Source organism: Glycine soja, chromosome 16 (genome assembly GCF_004193775.1).
Source record: "Glycine soja cultivar W05 chromosome 16, ASM419377v2, whole genome shotgun sequence".
Taxonomy (NCBI): domain Eukaryota; kingdom Viridiplantae; phylum Streptophyta; class Magnoliopsida; order Fabales; family Fabaceae; genus Glycine; species Glycine soja.
Window position 1 is genome coordinate 27752469 of NC_041017.1, and position 22383 is coordinate 27774851.

Sequence of the window (22383 nt, forward strand, 5' to 3'; positions counted from 1 at the left end):
CTTTCCCCATCTTAACCTTTATTCATAATTAATTTGATATTTAATATTTAACAGAAATGGAGATGGCAACACTATTGGATCAATATTTTTTGTTAAATATTAGATGCATGAACAAAAATTATATTAGGAGATTTGTGCTAAGTAGAGGAAATTAAAATATATAAACCTCGTATATATATGGAGTCTTCGTATTTTAATTTTAAAAATAAAATTTTTTTAAATAGAAAATTTACTTAATTTTTTGTCTTGGATAAGTGAACGAGAATAAACAACTCTGTCGCAGGCTCCATCTTTCATACTTGACAATTTAAGAGAAAACTGATCACAGTAACCGATCTTTGTTTTACTCTTAGTCATTTCATATCAACAAAAATATAATGAGTTGTTATTTTCTGAAACTATTTTATGCACTTTTGCTGCTTTTATTGCATGCTGCAGGATCCATTCTTGGATTCAACAGCCTTCCCAATAGCCCAGAAATTAAGTGCATTGAGAGTGAGAGACAAGCACTCCTCAACTTCACACATGGCCTCATAGATGGCTATGGCATGCTCTCTACATGGAGGGACGATGACACTAACAGAGACTGTTGCAAATGGAAAGGCATTCAATGCAACAATCAAACTGGTCATGTTGAGACGCTTCATCTCTGTGGTCAGGCTACACAATATTTGATAGGTGAAATCAATATCTCTTCATTGATTTCCCTTGAAAATATTGAACACTTGGATCTCAGCTATAATGATTTTGAAGGGAGTCATATCCCAGAACTCATGGGCTCGTTCACCAATTTAAGATATCTCAATCTCTCTGATTCTTTATTTGGTGGGAGTATTCCTTCTGATCTTGGAAAGCTTACACATTTACTGTCTCTGGATCTAGGTAACAATTATTTACTCCAAGGACAAATTCCTTATCAACTTGGAAATCTTACACATTTACAATATCTTGATCTAAGTGGTAATTATCTCGATGGGGAACTCCCATATCAACTTGGAAATCTCTCACAGTTGAGGTATCTTGATCTTGGTTGGAATTCATTTTCGGGAGCACTCCCTTTCCAAGTTGGGAATCTTCCTTTGTTGCACACTCTTGGACTTGGTGACAATTTTGATGTGAAATCTAAGGATGCAGAGTGGTTGACTAATCTGTCTTCCTTGACAAAACTTAAGCTAAGTTCACTACACAACCTTTCCTCTTCTCATCACTGGCAACAAATGATCAGCAAGCTTATTCCAAACTTAAGAGAGTTGAGGCTATTTGATTGTTCTCTTTCAGATACAAATATTCAATCTCTGTTTTATTCACCTTCCAACTTTTCCACTGCTCTTACCATCCTGGATCTTTCTTCAAATAAGCTGACATCCTCAACATTTCAACTGTTGTCAAACTTTAGCCTTAATCTTCAGGAGCTTTATCTTGGTCATAATAACATTGTTTTGTCATCTCCTCTCTGCCCAAACTTTCCTTCTCTTGTGATCCTTGATCTTTCCTATAATAATTTGACATCATCAGTCTTTCAAGGTGGTTTCAACTTCAGCTCAAAACTTCAAAATCTTTATTTGGGAAATTGTAGTCTTACTGATCGAAGTTTTCTTATGTCATCTTCTTTCAATATGAGTTCTTCATCTTCTCTTGTTTCCCTTGATCTCTCCTCAAATCTGTTGAAATCGTCAACTATATTTTACTGGCTCTTTAACTCCACTACCAATCTTCATAACCTCGTCCTTTATAATAACATGTTAGAAGGTCCCATTCCAGATGGATTTGGGAAAGTAATGAACTCTCTTGAAGTTCTTGACCTCTCCGGTAACAAACTGCAAGGCGAGATTCCATCTTTCTTTGGTAATATGTGCGCATTGCAGAGTTTAGACCTCTCAAATAACAAGTTGAAAGGGGAAATTTCTAGCTTCTTCCAAAATTCTTCATGGTGCAACAGATACATATTTAAGGGGTTGGATTTATCTTATAACCGGTTGACTGGCATGTTACCTAAAAGCATTGGATTGCTATCAGAGTTGGAGGATCTTTACTTGGCTGGGAATTCTTTGGAGGGTGACGTCACTGAATCCCATCTTTCTAATTTTTCCAAATTAGAAATGTTGTCCCTATCAGAGAACTCGTTGTCTCTGAAATTGGTCCCGAGTTGGGTTCCTCCATTCCAATTAGAATACTTGGTAATCAGATCTTGCAAGTTGGGCCCCACCTTTCCTAGTTGGCTCAAGACTCAAAGTTCTTTGAGTGTGCTTGATATTTCTGATAACGGGATTAATGACTCTGTACCAGACTGGTTTTGGAATAACTTGCAATATATGAGAGATTTAAATATGTCTTTCAATTACCTCATTGGTGTAATTCCAAATATATCAGTGAAGCTTCCTATGAGACCGTCTATAATTCTGAATTCAAATCAGTTTGAGGGTAAAATTCCGTCATTTTTACTACAAGCTTCCGAGCTGATTCTCTCTGAAAATAATTTTTCAGATATGTTTTCATTCTTATGTGACCAAAGCACAGCTGCATATTTGGCCACTTTAGATGTATCACACAATCAAATAAAGGGGCAACTCCCAGATTGTTGGAAATCAGTAAAGCAATTAGTGTTTCTTGATTTAAGCAGCAATAAATTGTCAGGGAAGATTCCTATGTCCATGGGCGCTCTTGTTAATATGGAAGCCTTGGTTTTACGAAACAATGGTTTAATGGGTGAGTTGCCTTCTTCTTTGAAGAATTGCAGCAGTTTATTTATGCTGGACCTGAGTGAAAATATGTTGTCGGGTCCAATACCATCATGGATTGGAGAAAGTATGCATCAATTGATAATCTTGAACATGCGAGGAAATCACCTCTCAGGAAATCTACCCATTCATCTCTGTTATTTGAAGCGTATTCAATTGTTGGATCTTTCAAGGAATAACTTGTCAAGTGGAATTCCATCATGCTTAAAGAATTTGACTGCAATGTCTGAACAGACCATCAACTCAAGTGACACTATGTCTCTTATATATCGGAATGGTAATACTTACGTTGTAGTAAATGGTGACATATTCGGAGGTTATACGCTAGACATAACATGGATGTGGAAAGGTGTGGAACGGGGGTTCAAGGATCCAGAGTTGGAGCTCAAAAGCATTGATCTTTCTTGTAACAATTTAATGGGTGAAATACCAAAAGAGGTCGGATATTTGCTTGGGTTAGTTTCTTTGAATCTATCAAGAAATAATTTGAGTGGAGAAATTCCTTCTCAGATTGGGAATTTAGGTTCACTAGAATCACTTGACTTGTCAAGAAATCACATCTCTGGGAGAATTCCATCTTCTCTTTCTGAAATTGATGATTTGGGAAAATTAGACTTGTCACACAACTCTCTTTCTGGAAGAATCCCATCAGGAAGACATTTTGAAACCTTTGAAGCCTCTAGTTTTGAAGGAAATATTGATCTTTGTGGTGAACAACTTAACAAAACTTGTCCTGGGGATGGAGATCAAACAACAGAAGAGGGTCAAGAACCACCAGTCAAAGGTGATGATTCTGTTTTCTATGAGGGATTATACATGAGCTTGGGGATTGGATACTTCACTGGATTTTGGGGCTTATTAGGGCCATTACTACTGTGGCGTCCTTGGAGAATTGCTTACATCAGGTTTCTGAACAGATTAACAGACTATGTATATGTATGGTTATGGTGAATGTGGGAAGTGTTGCTAATCGCTCCAAGGCAAAAAGGTATGTTCTAGATTTTATTTTTCTGGTTCATGGTTTATGTTTTGACTTTGTTTTATATCAACATATCAAAAATTGTTTTACCTATAAAAAAAGGTAATATGTATTTCGAACAGAAAGCTCATGTTAACCGTAAACCAATTGATAGAAGTTAATAATTTATTTCTTCATCCAATTGAGATTTTTTTTTGGTTTTGTTTAAAAGAAATTGTTTCCTACCTAGCTGCAACATATGGCACTCTTAATTTATTATGTGTCATTTTTTGTGTCTTCCTTACGAAATTCCCTATTTTGACTCTTAATGAGTGATGAATTAAGTTACTGAAAGCTTTTTCTCATAGAAAATTTGGGAAATAGTTATTATTCTCAAATCACATATTCTTCCATTTTCACATCTTTTTATGATGCAACCATCTACACTTTAAGAGCGATTTCTTGTAACATATTTTAGTTCCTATGTACTGTTTCTGCAATTCTGCATATATGACTACCTTGTTCTATGGCCCATGCTTCTCTTATACATGTTACTACATTTTACTCAAAGGCAATGATTACTATAATTTTTTGAAACAGATACAGTTTGTTTCGATTCCTTAACACCACCAACTCCTGCCCAATCCCTCAACTGCAAACACAATTCCCCTGTTAACTATGCCAAATATGAAGTGCTTGTTGTTACAATATTATCATATACAGGGTCAAAGCTAGGAATTCACTTAGAGGGGCCAAGAAAAATAATAATAATTCAAATTTTTACAGTATAAAAAATATAAAAATATTTATTATATATATATATATATATATATATATATATATATATTAGTTTTTTGAGTTATAAGATTGAGTTTATGATTAAATAAAGAAGGAAGGAGAGACATGATGAATTTGAATCTCTTTTACTAAAAAATAATAATAAACTAATAGTTAATATTTGAATAAAAAAAACTGGATATTTGTTATAAAGAAAAAATATACAACTATATTAAGCATAAAGACGTTACTATCTAATTAATTTTATCAGAAAGAAATAGATACATTACTTTCTTCCTAATTATTACCAACATAAACTCGTTCAAATATATTTATTATAACTACTACTTAAACTCATCACAAATTAGACAATCAATCATTTCATACACAAGTGGATATATTTATTGGTTTATAAACCAATAAATATTATAGGTGAAACAATTTAAGTCAATCTTATCGGTGAAAAAATTATTCAATAATATTATTAAATATAACTTTTACTTAAACTATTTAAATCTATGAGTATTTTTAGAATAAAATTTTAGTTTATGACATTTTTAATTAAAATAGTTAACTTAATTATTTTTATTGATTTTGATGAATTAATTATTTATTTTTTAAATATCTGAATAGAAGTGCTATATGAGAAAAAAAAACAATTAGATATGTAAAATGATTTTTCATAATTATACATGTACACTTCAACGTTACAATTACTTTATTATTATCTTTAATTTCTGCTTATCTCATTTTACTATCACACTATCATATTATATTACCTATTATATCTACACTTCTCTTTTTTTCTTTTTGTCTCCCCAAGTTTCAACTAACATGACATGTATTATTTTTCAATATATTTTTTTTCCATAAATTTTAAGGGGACCGTAGTTCTTTTAACATGGTATTTTAAATACACTTTGTGAAAAACTTTGGGGCCATGGTCCCTGCATGTATACTTCCATTTTCAATTTTATATAAACAAATATAATTCTGTTTTTATCTTGTAATCCACCACATTAATTGTTGTACAAAAAAATGATGATTGTTGCAGATGTGCCGCACGCTTCTGATCAGAGAAGAAAGCATTGCTGGCTGCTACAAGTGCGAAATATTTCTTTAGTATAGGAGTTTACAATGTTTTGTATTTAAGTAATGAACTGCAAAATCTTGTCTCCGGAAACTTGGTATGATATTGTTGTATTTTATTGTATAATATGTTAGTAATGCTGTTTATTTTTCATTAATGTGCTTACATCTGTGAAATCTAAAATTTGACCACTTCATATTTCATCTTCATCAATGCCTTCTGCTACTGCTATATTCTCCTAGTTCAGCTATACTTACTGTGAATAAAATTTGTGCATGAAAAGAAGAATGCAAGATACCCTATTTGTTCCTAGTTACTACCAGTATATTGCCATCCTTGTGTTAGACCCCTTCAGTACATGCACTTTTGGTTCGCCAAAAGTTGCAAGCAGATTAAAAGTTGCATGAAGCTAGTGTTAGGTTGCTGGTCTTATCACATTAAAATTAAGCCTTGGAGACTTCAACAACCACATCCATGATTCCATATTCTACTCAAAACTGTTTATACATGAAATACTGAGGAACCAAACATTAATATTTATAGCCAAATTAAAAACACTATATGCAAAATTAAGCATTGCAGCTTGGAGACTTCAACAACCCATCCATCACTCAAAAACGAACATTTATTTTCCAATCCTCTCATCTCGCCATTCTAATTCACGTGGAACACATTTTCGGCAAACACGATTTATTTTATTTTTCTACTCGAAAACTAAGATTATACGAAGACTGAGTTTTCATTTGGAGTATAGCTTATTCCAAGTCAACATAACCTTGTCTTAGTACATTAAATTCCAACTACTCGTTCAATCCTCCATTTTATTTTATTTTTCACGTGGCCGCGAGTCTCTCTTAGCTAGCACATTACAGTTGACTTTGTTTGGTTCTATGAAGAAATGTGATGCACGTGATGTCTTTTGGGACGGTCAAACGACTATTTGGGCATATTTTGTTTAAATTTATCATGAGTAAAATTTAAATTAATATATAGGAAGGGATAAATCATAATATTTATTACGATTTTTGAATTAAAAATTGTTATATATGTTACGAATTTTTTTTACATTGAAGTCAAAACTCTTTTTACAACATCAATTTTTATTTTTATAAACAAGACATTAAAGTCGTAATAATTTTATTTTATACGACTCAAAATCTTTAAAAAAAATTCATATGATTTTAAAGTCGTAAATTATTTTACGAATTTAATTTTTTTGCACATAATGTATTTTTTTAATCATAAATAATTTTTTTTAATTATTCAATAATTTAATGTATGTTTTCTCTTTTTTAATTTTATTTAATATTTTTTGATATTTTTTATCTAATTATTTTATTTAATATATTTTCTATATTTAATATTTTTTATATTATTTACTAATGTTAAGGATTAATATTTATTTTTTAAATTATAAATTATTAATATTATTTGATAAATTATAGGTTAATTTTATTTTTTAATATTAGTAACAAAAAAAATTCATATTTTTCTTAAAGAAATGTATGGTAGATTTTATTTTTTATTTAAAATTAAGTCTTTTGTATTATTTTTTAATTTATAAAACAAATAATAATTCTTAATTAACATCAGTAAAAAAATATAGAAAATATATTAAATAAATAATATACAAAATATTTTTTTAAAATTATGTAAAACCATATAAAAAATATAGAAAATATTAAATAAAACTAAAAAAAGAACCCATACATTAATTCATTAAATATTTAAAGTAAAGAATTATTTATGATTTAAAAAATGCATGCAAAGCAATTGAAATAGTAAAACAATTTACAATTTCAATAAAAAAATATAAATAAAAAAAAACTTCTTTTACGACTTTAGAGTGTGAAAAAAAAACTCTTGCAACTTTGACATTAAAAAAATGAAAAAATGAAAGTCGTAAAATTTGTTAGAAGTTCAGGATAGAAAGAACTGTAACAGATCTTACAACTTTTAATTCAAAAGTTGCAACATTTGTTACAATTTATTTTTTTTGGGATATTAATTTAAATTTTATCCGCAAATGGTAAATTTGAAAAAATAAATTATCCTTGATTGGTTGTTGGTCCTTTTGGGTCTCATGCAATCCCAAGAGCTTCAAGACACCGTGTGTGTTTGATTTAGTTTTAGTATTGGAGAATTGATCTTGAATACATTTTCACTTATTTTGTTTCACGTTAGAGAAAAATTCAGAAAATTAATTTTGAGTTAATAATTGATTCTAGGTTGAAATAACTTTAAATAGATTATGTATTAGATCCAAAATTTTGTACTGAATTTTACTTCTAACTTTGTTTTGTAATAAAATATCTAAATATAAATCGCATCACTTCAAAATTAATTTTAAAAAATCAATTACATTCAGAATCAATTTTACCAACATCCAACCAAACACACATTTCAACAACTCATCCCTCACGCAAACCAACATTCATTTTCTAACCCTTTTATAATATCTCAGGTTGTGCCGAGGATTTTCATTTGTATTAAATTGGAACTCTCTGCAAACATAATTTATTTGATTTTTAATTTTCTACTTTATATATCTATTTTATGGTTTTAGCTTTTCTCTTTAAAATGCATTTTGTAATTTGTAAACCTTTAGACTTCTGAAGGTGGATAATCAGTTTTAGCAAGTAGTTGATTGAAATTAAATAATATTGAATAAATTAATTTGAATGAATAAAATTAATAAACTAAATAATTTTTCAATTAAAAAAGAATACACCTTTATTATAGTAATAGAATTATATAATTTCTATCTTCTAGAACTTACATATATAATTGGTATCTGTATCCCAAAAATGTTAGAAATCATAATCGCATAAATTAGCCAAAGAAATCTTGCAAATGAGTTTGTTAATGGATTAGTAAAAAAAATTAGTTTGTTAATGGGGTGATTATAATTTGCTTATTTATTAGTATAAGACAAAGCAAATATCATCTATGGAGAGAATGGGAGGGATAGAAAGTGTGTTGTGGGTGATTATAATTTACCTCACTTAGCAGATGTCACTCACTAAGCGCATAAGACTCGTTTAACGAGACATCAGCTGCTTGAACTTTTTCTTCTTTTAGCCTAAAACTGAAGTGATTTCAATATTAATTCACAAAATTGGGAGTATCTACTGTATAAAATCAAACTAGCATGAAAATTTGTACAATTTCTAAAAAAAGAATCATAAATTGGAGGAAATATGTTAATTTTATGAAACTATTCAATACAAAAGTTAGTCGTAAATAGCAACTAACAAACTCCCCCAAATTTACAGTTTTGCTTGTCCTCAAGCAAAGAAATAACAGTTTATTTGTCCTTAAGTGACAAAATTCACAGTGGTTAATCAAAAGATGTGTTTGTTCTAAAGCATTCAATCACATGACATAAGTGGCAAGCAATGTTTCAACCAATAGCTCTTCATAAAGATATGCAGAATTTCCAAGATATGAACATGATTATTAAGTAACACAAATGAAATAAGCTAGCAAGCAAGGCAGGTATCAAGGAAGGTGCATCAAGCCAAATCCTCATGGTCACTATTTCTCTCATAAGCACAAGTGTTTAAGGCAATTCTTCAAATCAACAACCAACACAAGTCTCAACTTTTGCATTTCATCTCATGTCATACAATCACAAACACACAAATTGAATCCGAAGGACTTTCTTGGCTTGTAATGAGGCTGGGCTACAAATAATTCATGTTTTTTCTAGGATGCAAAAGCTTAGGTTTTAGGAGAGCATTCATCCTTAGATCAACTCTTTTCTTTCATTCCCAGCTTCTATTGAAATGCCACATACATATAAGGCACTTAGCTTAAGTAACAGCACACACAAATTTTTATTCTTGAAACTTCTTTTTTTTTTATCTACTACTGGTTTCCAGGCTTAAGTGTGGGGAAAGCCAAGCTTAAGCGTGATCAAGCTTAAGCGTGGATTGAACTAGGTGTATGCATGAGTAAGCTCAAGCATAAGTTAAGCCAGACTTAAGAAGGATTAAGCTTAAGCATTGGTTGAATCTTGCTTAAGCGCCAGTATGAAAATATACAAAATGTGTTATGCATGATTTTCGAATGACTTTCAATTGGAATTCCCTTATTGTATAAGCCTTATGAATTTTTTTGCTAAGAAAATTTTAGTGTTATGTTAAGAAAATTTACTTTTACTTAATTGTGATGGACAATGAATAAAGACTTAACAAGAATGTGAACCTGATGAATCATTGGACTTAGTAAACCTTAGATACCTTTGCACATTGGAGTACCTTCTCAAGAGTTAGACTTAGAATAAGCCTTAGGACCTTTTCTTGGAGAATATGAATCATGATAAACCTACATAATCTTGAGAGAAGGATAGATTGCATAAGACTTAATAAAACATACGATGGGACATTTGCTTGGGGTTTGTGTTGTGGTGGAAATAGTATAATTCCTTGCTTGGAGGGAAAGGAAGGGAAGTCCTATTTTTCTAATAGTGTGAGAATTGTGGTGGACACGTTATACTCATGACACAACAAGGTTGCATACATTTCGAGGAATGCAAGACAAATTGTAGACGCCAATTGGAGAAGTAAGAATGGAAGTAGCCGCTTAGGAATTTCTATTTGTGTTAAGCGTGGATAGTGCAAGGTGGGTGGGGTTAGAATAATCACCTAGTGTGGTGATTTTAGATCTTTTTGTTAAAGAGTCGAAGGTAAGACTTCAAGCTCATACTTTGTTCTCCAATCACTACCAAATACTTGTGATTGAAAAATTCCACGCTTCAAGAAGACAAGTTGTGCAACCATTGTTCCTCGCCACATCGGCCCACTAACCTACCTTCACCGTCGACCCACCACACTCACCCACACCCAAGACCCAAGCCTTCATACATCCAAAGAACCCCAAATGAAATGGCCCTCCGGCGTGAGAAGGGCCTTTGCTACAACTGTGATGAAAAATGGAGCCTCACTCATTGTTGCAAAGGTCATGTATTGTTGCTCATAGCAGATACCCCAGCACCAAAACAAATTGATCCCAACCCAGAACTCTCCCCTAGCTTGGTGCCGAAAACCACCCTAGAACTATAATCACTTGCAGACTCCAACCCTCCTCAGATTAGCCTCCATGCACTTTTGGGTCTTCCATCACCATAGACATTTCACCTCTTCGGTGTTATCCGCCATGAACGCCTCACTATCCTCATTGATAGCGACAACACCCATAACTTCCTCCAACCGCGAATCGCCCAGTTCCTCCACCTTCCCACCCAACCTACTTCCCTTCTTCACGTGCTAGTTGGTAATGATTCAGTGCTCGACTGTAACCAAATTTTCCCAAATACACCTTTCACCCTCCAAGGCCACCCTTTTATGGTCACCTTCCACCTACTTCTGATTAGTGGCGCGGATGTCCTATTAGGCATTGAAAGGCTCAAGCAGTTTAGGCCAATAACCACTGATTACACCTCCTTTATTAAGAATTTTAACCACTTGGGTCGGGCCATATAACTTCATGCAGATGTTGCAATTGGGCCAGAACCCGCTTCATACAAACTGGGTCAACCTCAACCCTGTTTCACCTGAGCCTCATACCCATGACCCCACCTGACCCACAACATCATCTCCCTCACCTGATTCCGGCCATCAAAGCACTCCTCAGCCAATTCCAACAACTTTTCCAAACATCTTCCCACCTTCCACCACAGCGAGCCATAGCCCACCATATAACCCTCTTCCCCTCAACCCCTTCGATGAACGTCCGGCCATACCGCTATCCACCCTTTCAGAAGAACGAGATAGAAAAGCAAATCTCCGAGCTTATCTTCGCAAGCCTTATCCGACCCAGTAAAAGCCCATACTCATCACTAGTCCTCTTATTGAAGAAGAAGGATGGAACCTAGAGAATGTGTGTTGATTATCATGCGTTGAATTCGGTAACGGTTCGCGATCGCTTCCTAATTCTGACAATTGATAAGCTACTTGATGAGTTAGGGCACGCCTCATGGTTCTCGAAGCTAGACTTACGCCAGGGCTTCCATCTAATCGTTATGCATGAACCTGACATTGAGAAAACCATGTTTCGCACGCATCAAGGGCACTAAGAATACCGAGTGATTCCATTCGGCTTATGCAATGCACCATCTACCGTTCCTGAGGCCATGAACAACATTTTACTTTGTTCCTACACTGTTTTGCTACGGTGTTCTTTGACGATATACTGGTGCATAGCGATTCCTTATCGTCACATATCCAACACCTGGAAACTGTGTTTCAAACATTGCTGCAGGGACAATTCTATCTAAAGCGAGCCAACTGCCTTTTTGCACAAACCCAACTGGAGTACTTAGGGCATGTTGTTTCGGGAAAATGAGTAGAACCAGAGGCCTCCAAGGTCTACGCCATGGTACAGTGGCCACCTCCAACCTTGGCCAAGGAACTTCGAGCTTTTCTTGGTCTCACTAGTTTCTACCACAAGTTCATTAAGAACTATACGGCCATCACAACATCTCTCACTTCACTACTGTGCAAGGACTCATTCGAGTGGACTTTGACCTCTCAAATCGTCTTCGATCAGCTCAAGATTGCGATGACCAATGCTCCGGTCTTAGCTCTACCAAATTTCTCAGAATCGTTCGTAGTTGAAATAGATACTACCGGCACAGCCATGGGGACGGTTCTCACTCTGTGCCTCCATATACGTACGAGAACTCCACGCCATAGTTACTGCAGTCTTAAAATGGCGTCAATATCTACTAGTGCTTTCCTTCACCATTTTGATTGATCATAAAAGCCTCCATGAACTGATGTCGTAGGTAATTCAGACGCCGAAGCAGCACTACTACCTATCCAAGCTACTAGGATTCGACTACACCATCCAGTATAAGTCAGGCGCTTCCAACGCCATGGCAGACGCCCTCTCGCGTACACCACCAGGAGGAACTGGCTAGTTGCTCATTCTCTCGGTGCCGCAATTCGATTTTCTTGATGATCTTCGACGCACGTTGCATGCTAACCCGGAATTTCAAGCTCTCCTATCTAAGGTTCGCACCAACCCATCAAACCATCCCGACTATCGCATCCATAATGAGTTACTCCTGTTCCAAGGGCACATATGGTTAGACAACACTAACCCTTATATTCTCACCCTCTTGCTCAAGTTCCATGCCACGTCGCTTGGGGGTCATCTAGGCGTCGCAAACACTACCCACAGACTCCAATCCAATTTCTACTGGTCTAACCTCCGATAGGACGTTAAGCGCTTCGTTCGAGAGTGCAAGGTTTGTCAGCAGACCAAGATGAGTACTCGTCGTCTGGAAGGTCTTCTGCAACCTTTGCTGATTCTGATTGGGGTATGGGAGGATCTCTCCATGGATTTCATCACCCACCTTTCGCAGTCCCACGGGTTCACAACCATTCTTGTTGTCGTCGACAGGTATTCAAAGGGAGTTCACTGCGATGCACTTCCCTCTAGTTACTTCGCTTACAAGGTTGTGTCATCATTTCTGAACCTGGTTTGCAAGCATCATGGGTATCCCCGGAGCATTGTCTCGAATAGGGATCCTGTTTTCCTGAGCTCTTTCTGGCGCGAACTCTTTCGGCTCAGTGGGACTCGCTTGCGAATAAGCACGGTGTATCATCCGCAAATCGATGGCCAAACCGAAGTTATGAATCGTGTATTGAAACAATATTTGAGCTCTTTTGTGCACTTACAACCGACGAATTGGTTCCATTATCTCTCGCTAGCAGAATGGTCATATAATACATCTCTTCATTCGGGGTCAGGTTTCACTCCATTCGAGATTATCTACGGCAAGCCGCCGCCAGCGATACCTCACTATCTATCAGGAACAACCACTAACGAAGTTGTGGATTCGATGTTCACATCCCGCCAACAACTCCATGAAAGGCGTAGGTAACCATGAAGAAACACGTGGACATCATGCGTGAAGATGTCACCTTCAATGTAGGTCAGTGGGTCTACGTTAAACTCTGTCCCTTCCGACAGCATTCTGTCACCGGCTTAAACCACCCCAAGTTATCAAGAGATTTTTTGGCTCGTTCCAGATCACAGAATGCATAGGACAAGTTTCCTATCGTCTCCAATTACTAGACCACGCGCATATCCATCCTGTATTTCACTGCTCCCTCTTGCGCGCACATCACGAGCCACCTCCCTCCTCCCTGGACAACTGACCCTTGCAACTTGTTGATCAGATGTTAGTGCCTTGCCCAGTTTCCTTCTTGGACTCCAAGCTAGATGGATCCACATCCCCACCAACCCGTTTGATTCTTACCCAATGGGTAGGACAACCTCCTGAAGACACCACCTGGGATCCCTTGCAGGAACTCCGCGATGCATACCACCTTGAGGACTAGGTGGTGTTTGGGGATGGGGGTGATGTTAGCAGAATGTACCAGCAAGAGGCCCACGTAGGAAGACCAAGGAGAATCACTGCAAGGCCAAGCTACCTACGCGACTACACTACCTAACGGTGACCAAGGAGAATCACTGCAAGAGGCCCACGTGTAGTTAGTTACGAAAAAGTTAGTTAATTTTGTTATGGGTTGTTAGAAGCTGTTAATTTTGTTAGTTGTTAGTTAAGCGTGTAAAATGAATGTAGGTGGCAGTATATATATACCGCATGCAGATAAATAAAACCATGCAAAAGCTTTAGCTCAGTTCATTTTTTCTTAGGAGGCACCTTACCTCGAATTAAGGCACGTACCCCCCTCCCTCGATACCCTTAACACTTTCTGTCATCCGCATCGTGAGATTGGTTTGTGCATGAACCGATAAAGTTTGATAATGGAGAAGGACATGTTTATTCTTATAAGATTTAAATATTGGAGTGCACCAATGATTTTTATATCTTGTGTAGTCATCATGAGGTGTAAAGGGTGGCAAGGTTAAGACAGTGGTGTGGGTGATGGTTTTGTCCCCTAATACCTCTTTAGAAGCTCTCATGACGGGAGACAACCCTGACGTTGTTGTATTGTTGGTATTAAGTTGTTGACCCAGGAAGCAATGAGGTAACCTTGTTGTTGTTAACATCATCAAAATGTATCAATAAATAAACCTTGACACTATGAACAAGGATGAGTCGATTTTGCTTGTGATGAAGCCATATGACGTGATGAAACACGTCATGTTGTGTCCAAGGGGTTTGTTATCTGGTTGAATACTCCCACTCCGTCTATCATTTCATACAACTTAATTAGTTAATTATGTTTGTAAAAAAAATATTTAATTTTATAAATAAATATATTTCAAACATGCATGAAAAGAAAAATAATCCATATGAATGCATACCTCAGTAATTTATATGGTAGATTGCAACATTTCAAATTAATTAAGTGTATATATATATATATATATATATATATATATATATATATATATGGGAGATTTGTTAATCTATACACCTTTATTTTTTTTAGTATGAGTACATTAGCAAGTTACACGGTGATATGTTTTAAGATAACCTTTAATTATAATTTGCTAGCATACTCATGCTATAAAACAAGGGTGTGGAATTTAGCAAACCCCAATAGCATTTGCTAAGTGTATTAGCAAACTAAGTGTTTAAATTCAAATCGATCCAAAATAAAAATTGAAAACAACTAAAAAAATCAAAAACTGAACCAAACTGATTTTTTCTTATTTGTTTGAATGATTTTTTTTTTCTCAAACCGGTTGGTTTGGTTTGGTTTGGTTTGTCATTTGTGTTTTTGAAATCGAACCAAACTGCAACACTTATATTACTTTAGTTTTATGTGTTTTATGAATATAGTACTTGAGTTTCATAATGTTTTGTAGTGTTATGTATATCGAACTTACACAATGTATGACACTTTTTTTTTCAGATGACTTTTTTTAGATTTATTTGGTTTAAAATAGATGAAATTTTGACAGATTTTTATTTAGAAGGTTTAACATATTAATAAATTTCATAAATTGTTATCAATAATTTTTAATGTAATTTAATTTAAAAAATGAAAATAAATATATAAATTTTTAAAAAAATAATATTTTAATTAAAACTGCAAAAACTAAATCGATCTAAACTGTAAACTACTGATTTTGTTTTGATTCAAATTTTATTTTAAATGAAAATTAAATCAAACCGACCTGCAAACATTCTTACATGCTACACAACGACATATTTTAAGATAATTTATAATTATAACTTATTTAGGCATTCATACTAAAAAAACAAAGGATGTGTACTCAACAAATTTGTGTGTGTATACACACAACTAATAGATTATTTTGAAACAAGATAAAAATTAACGTGACATGTGTAGCCGGGTATCCTGATAGCATAATATAAATATGTTTACAACTAGTATATTATAAATATGTTTACAACTAAAAATAAATGATAATAGACATATTAGTTCAGTTGGTTAAAGTGTTTGAGACCTGCATGGGCCAATTTTACAGATTTTTTGGTTAGATTTATTATGCATTTTTCTCTTACTATTAAGTATTTGTATGTGCCTCACAACTCATCAGGAATCTTTCATGAATGAACCTGGATTAATCAGAAAAATTTCAACCCTTTTTCTGTAATTTTTTTTGGTTACATTTATTATGCCTTTTTTTTCTCTTACTATTAAGTATTTGTATGTGCCTCATAACTCATCAGGAATCTTTCACATGTTCTTACAGATTTCTAGTCTACCCGCTGAATGAACCTGGATTAATCTGAAAAAATTCAGCCCTTTTTCTGTTATGTAAAGAGCAGCGTTGTCAAAGTTGGGCTCAAACTGACCAGTGATAAATCCATAAGAATTAATTGTTGGATAAAAAATTGTTATGGAACCAGTGACCCCGTTATGAAATTTTTAAAAATGATTTTACGATGTATTATGATTTTTGTTATTATATACCAATTTACATTATTCAACCAACATGCATCTTACTAATTTGACTAATGACCGAGTTACTTAACCAAGTTTATAATTAGTCCTAATAACAACACCAGTATTTCCATTCCACGTCATTTAAATTTCTTCTAAACTATGAAAATATATTAGTCGTATTGGCCACAATATAAAGAACCAGCTCCTGTCTATGAAGATGTTGTGTATCACCCTACTCAATTGAACTTCAATAATAATGACATGCAATTAAATATGACCAACACTAATGGCAGTACCCAAAAACAATAAAGCAGTCATTTTAAGTTAGGCCAACATCTAGCAAGAACAATTCACGAGCTAAATAAAAGTAACATAAAATCATGTCTCCTTAGAAAGGGTATTCTTTGCAGCCTCAGCAGCCGTTTTCTTTGCATCAATCTCAGACACAATGGCATCAATTTTTAGCTTCAGTGAGTACAGCCAATACCTAGCAAGAACAATGCTCGCATAACACAAAACAGAAAATTATGTCTCCTTAGGAGGGGCTTTCTTAGCAGCCTCTGCAGCTGCCTTCTCCGCTTCGATCTCAGCAACGATGGCATCAATTTCGGCTTCCTCCAGTTGACGCAGACCCTGCTCCTTAGTCATCACAGCAACTTCTATGTTCTTCCCTCCACTCTCAACAACCTAATTAAAAAGTCAAAAGTGAAGTATATTAAACATATTCCTGTTGAGACGCATAACAAGCTATTAGCAAACAGAAATACTGTAATTATGCAACAGGAATAAGCAGAACTACTTTATCTATGTCACTGTTTGATTGTAGTATTCTACAAAGCCAATATAAAATCATCAGATTTATCATGTAGCCAAATTTTTTACTTTTAAGATGTAAAAGACACACCATGTACATAAAGGCTTTAAAGGCAAGCAAACAAGTCATGTACAGATGTACATGTACTTCAAGATTCAATAATAAATATTTTCTTCAAATAAAAAAAACAGAATGCAGGACTGCAAATGTCAGTCTTCATTGGGATAATACTGCCCCCAGATCTTTCCCAAGTATTGTATAACAAAACCTAACAAAACAGACCAGTTAAGAGTTCTTGGGCTGGGGCATAAAAGTTACAAAGGACTAAAAGCATAATAACAACACAAAAATTCCATGCAAAAATATTTTTCTATTTAAGAACAATTAACCAGGTAAGTAGTCATTTAAGCAAATCCATTAACCAATCCTACAACATTGTTAACCATTTGTATGGTTTATTGTTCCCAAACAAGAATTATTTTACCAGAAATTCCTAAATTATAATTCTGTCAAACAAAAATGAGGAAATTAAGCTCAAAGGAATTCCAGTGGAATACAGCAACATAAGCTCCACTTTTGAAGTTGCAGACAATACTAGATCATCCATAAATAATCTAATACTAGCATATTACTGTCTTTATAATTTAGTTATTTGTAAAGATGACATTAGCTGGCATCTATGCAAAAGAAATTTACAAAAAAGAAAAGAAAAAGTACATCTTAAGTAAACCCCATCCCCTCCACAAGTCTGCCCTAACTCACATCTATTTTCCTATTAAATTTAACAAATATAGAGATTTTCAGCCAAGTGAACCACAAATATGACATGAATATCTTACATAGTCTTCCTGTTTTTCATATACTCACTTTTGGCTTAGGGTACACTCCTACATACAAGAAAAGATCACAAAGACTTCAAAGTCAATATTATATATTGATACTAAAACAACTGAAAGATGGGAACTATTAGACATCTGAGAAGTTATCATGACATTCAACACAACTATTTAATTGATTAAAATGAATTTAACGGTTAAAATTGAGGTTGAAGGATATGTTTATATGCATAAAGTATAGAATAATGTATGAGATAATTTAAAAACATGCCTCAATGAACAAAGACTTGTTGAAAGCTAGGAATATCATCATAAAATGTAATTGAAAGTTTAGGCATGAATGAGTCATATGCTGAAAGATGGGTTTAGGCACATTATATGCGTATCTATCTTATATGCAGGTAATTTATCCAAAGGTTCATACTAATTTGCAATCAACTCCAGTTCATAAACTTTGCGAACTTAAAGAACACAATGCACTTGGGTAGCTTTTGGTAGACATGCTAGAACAAGACAGAACATAGCATATAATAGATTTAGTTCTATGTTTGATGCATTTCAAAAATAGAACAGAAATGAACATAAAGGTTAAAAGACAGGTATGTTTTGGTTCCACTAAAAAAAATCGAACCAAAGAGAGAACACATCAAGGTAGACCATTCCCTTCCATTTTGTCCGCCTATCAAATGCTACTTTAATATTCCTCCCAAGCCATTAAGAACATTAAAAGAAAGACACATGCAAAAGCAAGACAAGAGGGTGCCAATGTCCTTTAGCAAGGAAAAAAAAAAACCCTGCACAGGATGCAACCAAGAGTTCTAAAGAACAATCCGCAGCCACAATTGCAGCCACAACATCAAGAACATCAAGATTTTTAGGGGGTTTCTATGATTGCAATTGTGGCCACCACATTTGTTCGCAATTTTCTAATATATTAAGGATTGCCACAAAACTACTACAGCCACGACCACAATTTAAAACCTTGATTGCAACAAAGAAACTTGATAAACAATAAAATCAGGTAATCATTCACAAACGCAACAAGAACAACACGAAACTCACTTCAAGCAATGCGCGAATAGCCAACTTGACAGTCTCCTGGCCAGAAGTGTCCTTATAGTTCTTCTCCAGGAACTCCCGAATCGAATTCGAGTTCCTCCCGGTGGCGTTCGCCTTCCACGCCGAGAACGTGCCAGAGGGATCCGTCTGGTAGAGGGAGGGCGAGTGAGTGTAGGGATCAAACCCGACAATCAGAGTCGAAAGCCCAAAGGGCCTCACGCCGCCGCTCTGCGTGTACTTCTGCTGGAGCCCCGCAATGTACCGCGTTATGTACTCAACCGTGACGGGATCCTCCACGGTGAGCCTGTGACTCTGGCACTCCACACGTGCCCTGTTTATGAGCACACGTGCGTCGGCCTTCAGCCCCGCGCAGGCCAGCGCAATGTGGTCGTCCAGATTCACTATCTTCCTCACCGACCTGCGAAAACGACACAAAATCAGGGTTCGATTTGAAACGACGTCGTTTTTTGTTATTTTTCTTCTTTGATTGCAAATGTTAGTTGTTAGTATTCGTTAGCAGAGGATTCGAACCCCTGACCTCTCCCTCCTTGCCTTCTCCTTATAACACGTAGTTTTCTTGGTTAATCCCTAGTAATCGAAGGGGAAAGGGATCTGAAACGGAGGGAATTGAATTGAAAAGAGTAGTAGTACCTGGAGTCTTGGAGTTTGGCGGTGGATTTCTTCTCGACGCCGAGGACAACATTGTCGGTGCCGCGGACGCCGACGGCGGCGTTGCCCTTGCGGACGGCTTCGAGGGCGTACTCGACCTGGAAGAGATGGCCGTCAGGGGAGAACACGGTGATTGCTCGGTCGTACCTAGCCATAGCGATTGTGATTTGTGTTTCTTTCTACTTCTGAGTTTCGATTCGAAGCTCTCTCTCTCTCTTTCTCTAGTCAAGCCTTTTGTTTTTACGCTTCTGTGAAGAGAAGAGTAAAGACGAAGAAAACAAGGTTAGTGTTGGTGTTGGTGTGTTCTTTACTTGCAGCTGCTTAGGGAACAAGTAAAATAGCGTCTTGGACTGGCCTTTTGGAGAGCTGCTATTCTCACCCACAATTGCTATTTTCACCACCCACGCTGGTGGCTTTTTTTCTTTATTCCAAAAATGTCTTTCTCACATACTCACGATTCCATTCAAAAAATACACAATGGAATCATGTTTCCGCGGTGTAAAGGGTGCAAAACAAATATCTGAAACGGGATTTTGTTGTATATATTGTCAATGAAATCATGTTTTAATTGTGTAATTTTTTTATACCCCTCTTACACAACAAAAACATGTTTCCATCGTTTATTTTCTTTCCAATTATTTAGAGATATAAGTTACCTTTATAAAAGTAATTAAATTAATTATGATATAAAACTTTTTGTAAATTGAAGTTAAATTAATCAACATACAATTTATTAACAATAGTCAATAATCATATAGATTATCTTTTTAATTAAAATTGACTTAATTAGTATTACCTCTATTATGTAAAATTTATCTAAGTTATGAAACTTGTATATAATTTCTATGAACTTGTTTCAAGAGAAACATAAAAGTGCATTCAAAAGTGATCAATATATGAAACAAGATTCAAGAAGTTGAATGCACCATCAAAGAAATTCATTTCGATAAAGATCCATGTTTCGACAATTTATCAAAGCACACGTGAAACTTAAAGACGCTCAGGAGAAAGGTTATTCCAAATTTTGAAACATAAGTTGAAACAGTTATAAAAGAAGTTACACAAAGACATCAAATAATATTATATTTGTGTATTTAGGAATATTATTGTACACATGCCAAAATCATAGAATTCGACTGTTACTATTAGAAGTTTATAACTAAGACCTCTCTCACGGCCAATTTTCGGCGGAGTAAATCATATCGCTTAACTACTCAAACATCGACAACGCTTCACATCAAAATTGGCTACTGTTCAGAAGGTCATCGTACATGTATTCATTCTCATCTTTTATGAATTCATGTTTTTTTACGTTACAATATCTTTCTAAATCCTTTACTTTTTTTATATCCATTTCTCCTGGAAACCTATTCTTTTCCAATCTCTACGTCTAATTACTTATAAAATCACTATCAAAATAATTATAAAAATAACCTTTAAATTGTCTTATAGATCATTATACAATATTACTATAATTAAAAATGGGTATCTTTATTGAAATCACTATTATTATATGCATTAAGTATTAAACAATTTCCTGATAAATTGAAAACTATAAACTTGTTTGTTTGATTAAAAAGAACTTACAATCCAAAATGAATTTCATGTCTCATCTTCAAACATTTATTTGTTAGTAGAATCATTTAGTAAAAATTACTTATTTTGTTATGAAAAATATATTCCAATTTTCACAATTAACCATTAGATAGAAGTTATTGTTCATAAGGCAATCGAATTAATTATGATAGTAATTTGTATTATAATTAATTTAAGTACGACTGAAAATAGTATTTTCTGTTGTCAATAATTCAAATTTAAATGTAAAAGGTTATTTATATCACAAATAATTATATTACTATTAAAAAGGTAACTTATATCTATAGTTAGTTATAATTTTTTTCATGAAATTTAACAAAAAAATGAACAACAAAATCAAGGTTAACAAAATAAACAATAGGATCACATTTTCGTTGTGTATTTTATTTTGCACCCCATTACACAATGAAAATATAATTTTATTGTGTACTTTATCAACAAAATCATGATTGTGTCAAAAGGATATTTTCAGAAAAATAAATTTTAAAGCACATGGGAGGTGTAAATACCATTTTGAAGTGAAAATATCATCTCCCTCTTTTTGTATGTCCCTTTATTTATTTTTGCACATTATTTTGTGTTTTTATTATTATTTTCTTGAAAAAAAATACTTTTTTCAAAAACTTGTTTCCAAAGTTAGATTATGAAAGTGTCATGTGATAACCTCATGTTGTGTCACATATCATCACATGAAAGTGTCATGTGGTGCCACATGGAGTTAAGGTGTTGAGTGTCAACCTTGTAATTGTGTCACGTCACATGGCACAATATTTTTTTGTCATTTTTATTCCTTAAAAAATTGTGAAATTTGATTTTTAGTCTCATTAGATTTTAGCTTTCAATTTAGTCTCTATAAAAACTTTGTTCTTCTATTTTAATCCCAAAAAATTTTAAATTCTACTTTCCAGTCCTTAATTAATTTTTTGTTTTACTTTTGTCATTGTTGAAGCCTATCGACAAGTGTACCGATGTGCACAAGTAGTATATAAAACAGTAAGATCG

At 34.3% G+C, this 22383-nt stretch overlaps 2 protein-coding genes across 2 annotated transcripts; one reads left to right on the plus strand and one right to left on the minus strand.

Moving 5' to 3' along the window:
* The first annotated feature begins 317 nt into the window (after nt 1–317).
* LOC114389717 (receptor-like protein EIX2) lies at nt 318–5772 on the plus strand. The gene is made up of 2 exons (XM_028350459.1): nt 318–3726; nt 5528–5772. Exon 1 carries the CDS (start codon nt 378–380, stop codon nt 3687–3689), a length of 3312 nt encoding a protein of 1103 aa, XP_028206260.1. The 5' UTR covers nt 318–377; the 3' UTR covers nt 3690–3726; nt 5528–5772.
* A 10845-nt stretch (nt 5773–16617) lies between these two features.
* LOC114390552 (proteasome subunit alpha type-7) lies at nt 16618–20092 on the minus strand. The gene is made up of 3 exons (XM_028351306.1): nt 19768–20092; nt 19120–19534; nt 16618–17094 (listed from the first exon to the last, which is right to left on the minus strand). The coding sequence occupies exons 1-3, from the start codon at nt 19938–19940 to the stop codon at nt 16933–16935; spliced, it is 750 nt and encodes a 249-aa protein (XP_028207107.1). The 5' UTR covers nt 19941–20092; the 3' UTR covers nt 16618–16932.
* Nucleotides 20093–22383: the final 2291 nt, after the last annotated feature.